This window comes from Naegleria fowleri (assembly GCF_008403515.1).
Source record: "Naegleria fowleri strain ATCC 30894 chromosome Unknown tig40, whole genome shotgun sequence".
Taxonomy (NCBI): domain Eukaryota; phylum Heterolobosea; class Eutetramitea; order Acrasida; family Naegleriidae; genus Naegleria; species Naegleria fowleri.
In genome coordinates, this window is record NW_025407972.1 from 14,205 (window position 1) to 15,032 (window position 828).

The 828-nt window shown below is 37.6% G+C and overlaps 1 protein-coding gene across 1 annotated transcript in view; it reads left to right on the forward strand.

Moving 5' to 3' along the window:
- Positions 1–599, forward strand: part of FDP41_004669 (uncharacterized protein) — a gene marked incomplete at both ends in the record, with an annotated part of 801 nt that extends 202 nt beyond the window's left edge. Inside the window, one exon of the mRNA XM_044708108.1 lies at positions 1–599. This exon is cut by the window's left edge and continues 202 nt beyond it. Coding sequence (XP_044561008.1) covers positions 1–599 — 599 coding nt within the window.
- Positions 600–828: the final 229 nt, after the last annotated feature.

Sequence of the window (828 nt, forward strand, 5' to 3'; positions counted from 1 at the left end):
AAAGAGTGTCCCCTGAAAAGCATCCGCAACAACTCAAACATTATGACGACCTTCACTCCTTGAATGTGGATGATGAGTCTGAATCAGATCAAAACAACCACATCTCTCACCACATCTCTCACCACCCTTCTCACCTTAAACCTATATGCACTAAAAGCAAATCATCCTCAACGTACCTTGCTCTAGAATCCACAAGTTCTGACTGGCGTAACCATTCTCCCCAGAGACAACGTTCAAACTCCATCGCACCACCACAACAACAATTCTCTCAAACGAATAAGAATGTATCCAGTCCAGTTAAAACTCAATCCTCAAAGAATGAAAATTTCGCACCTAAAAATGTCTGTAAGCATCACTCCAAAACGAAAACATCATCACTTCCAAAGAAGCAGAACAACATTGTCAATCAAAAAGACGAAGATGATCCACCCATTTCAGAGGTCATGGACAGTTTTCGAAAAATGAAACTCATCACATCCAAAACAAACGATTCCTCCTCTTCTTCATGCTCTCCCAATAAGGAATTATCTTTCAAGTATTTATTACAAAAGTCGAATAGCCAGTGTGAAGAGTTTTTCATTGTGGTGACTCCTCCGTAACCACTTGAACCGCTTCGAATTTGAATGAAAAAAAAGGTAAAAAACTAGTCCTTGAAAGGATGGTTAGGATGCCAGCCATCATTTTGAATGCTATACTTTCAGGATAATCCTTGATGATTTTCTTTTGGTAGAAGTTTGTGAATGATTCTAAATATGGATGTCGTTCTGTAATAATATAACACCTGAACTAAAATATTTGAGTTTGAAAACATTGAAGATTACTTTTTTT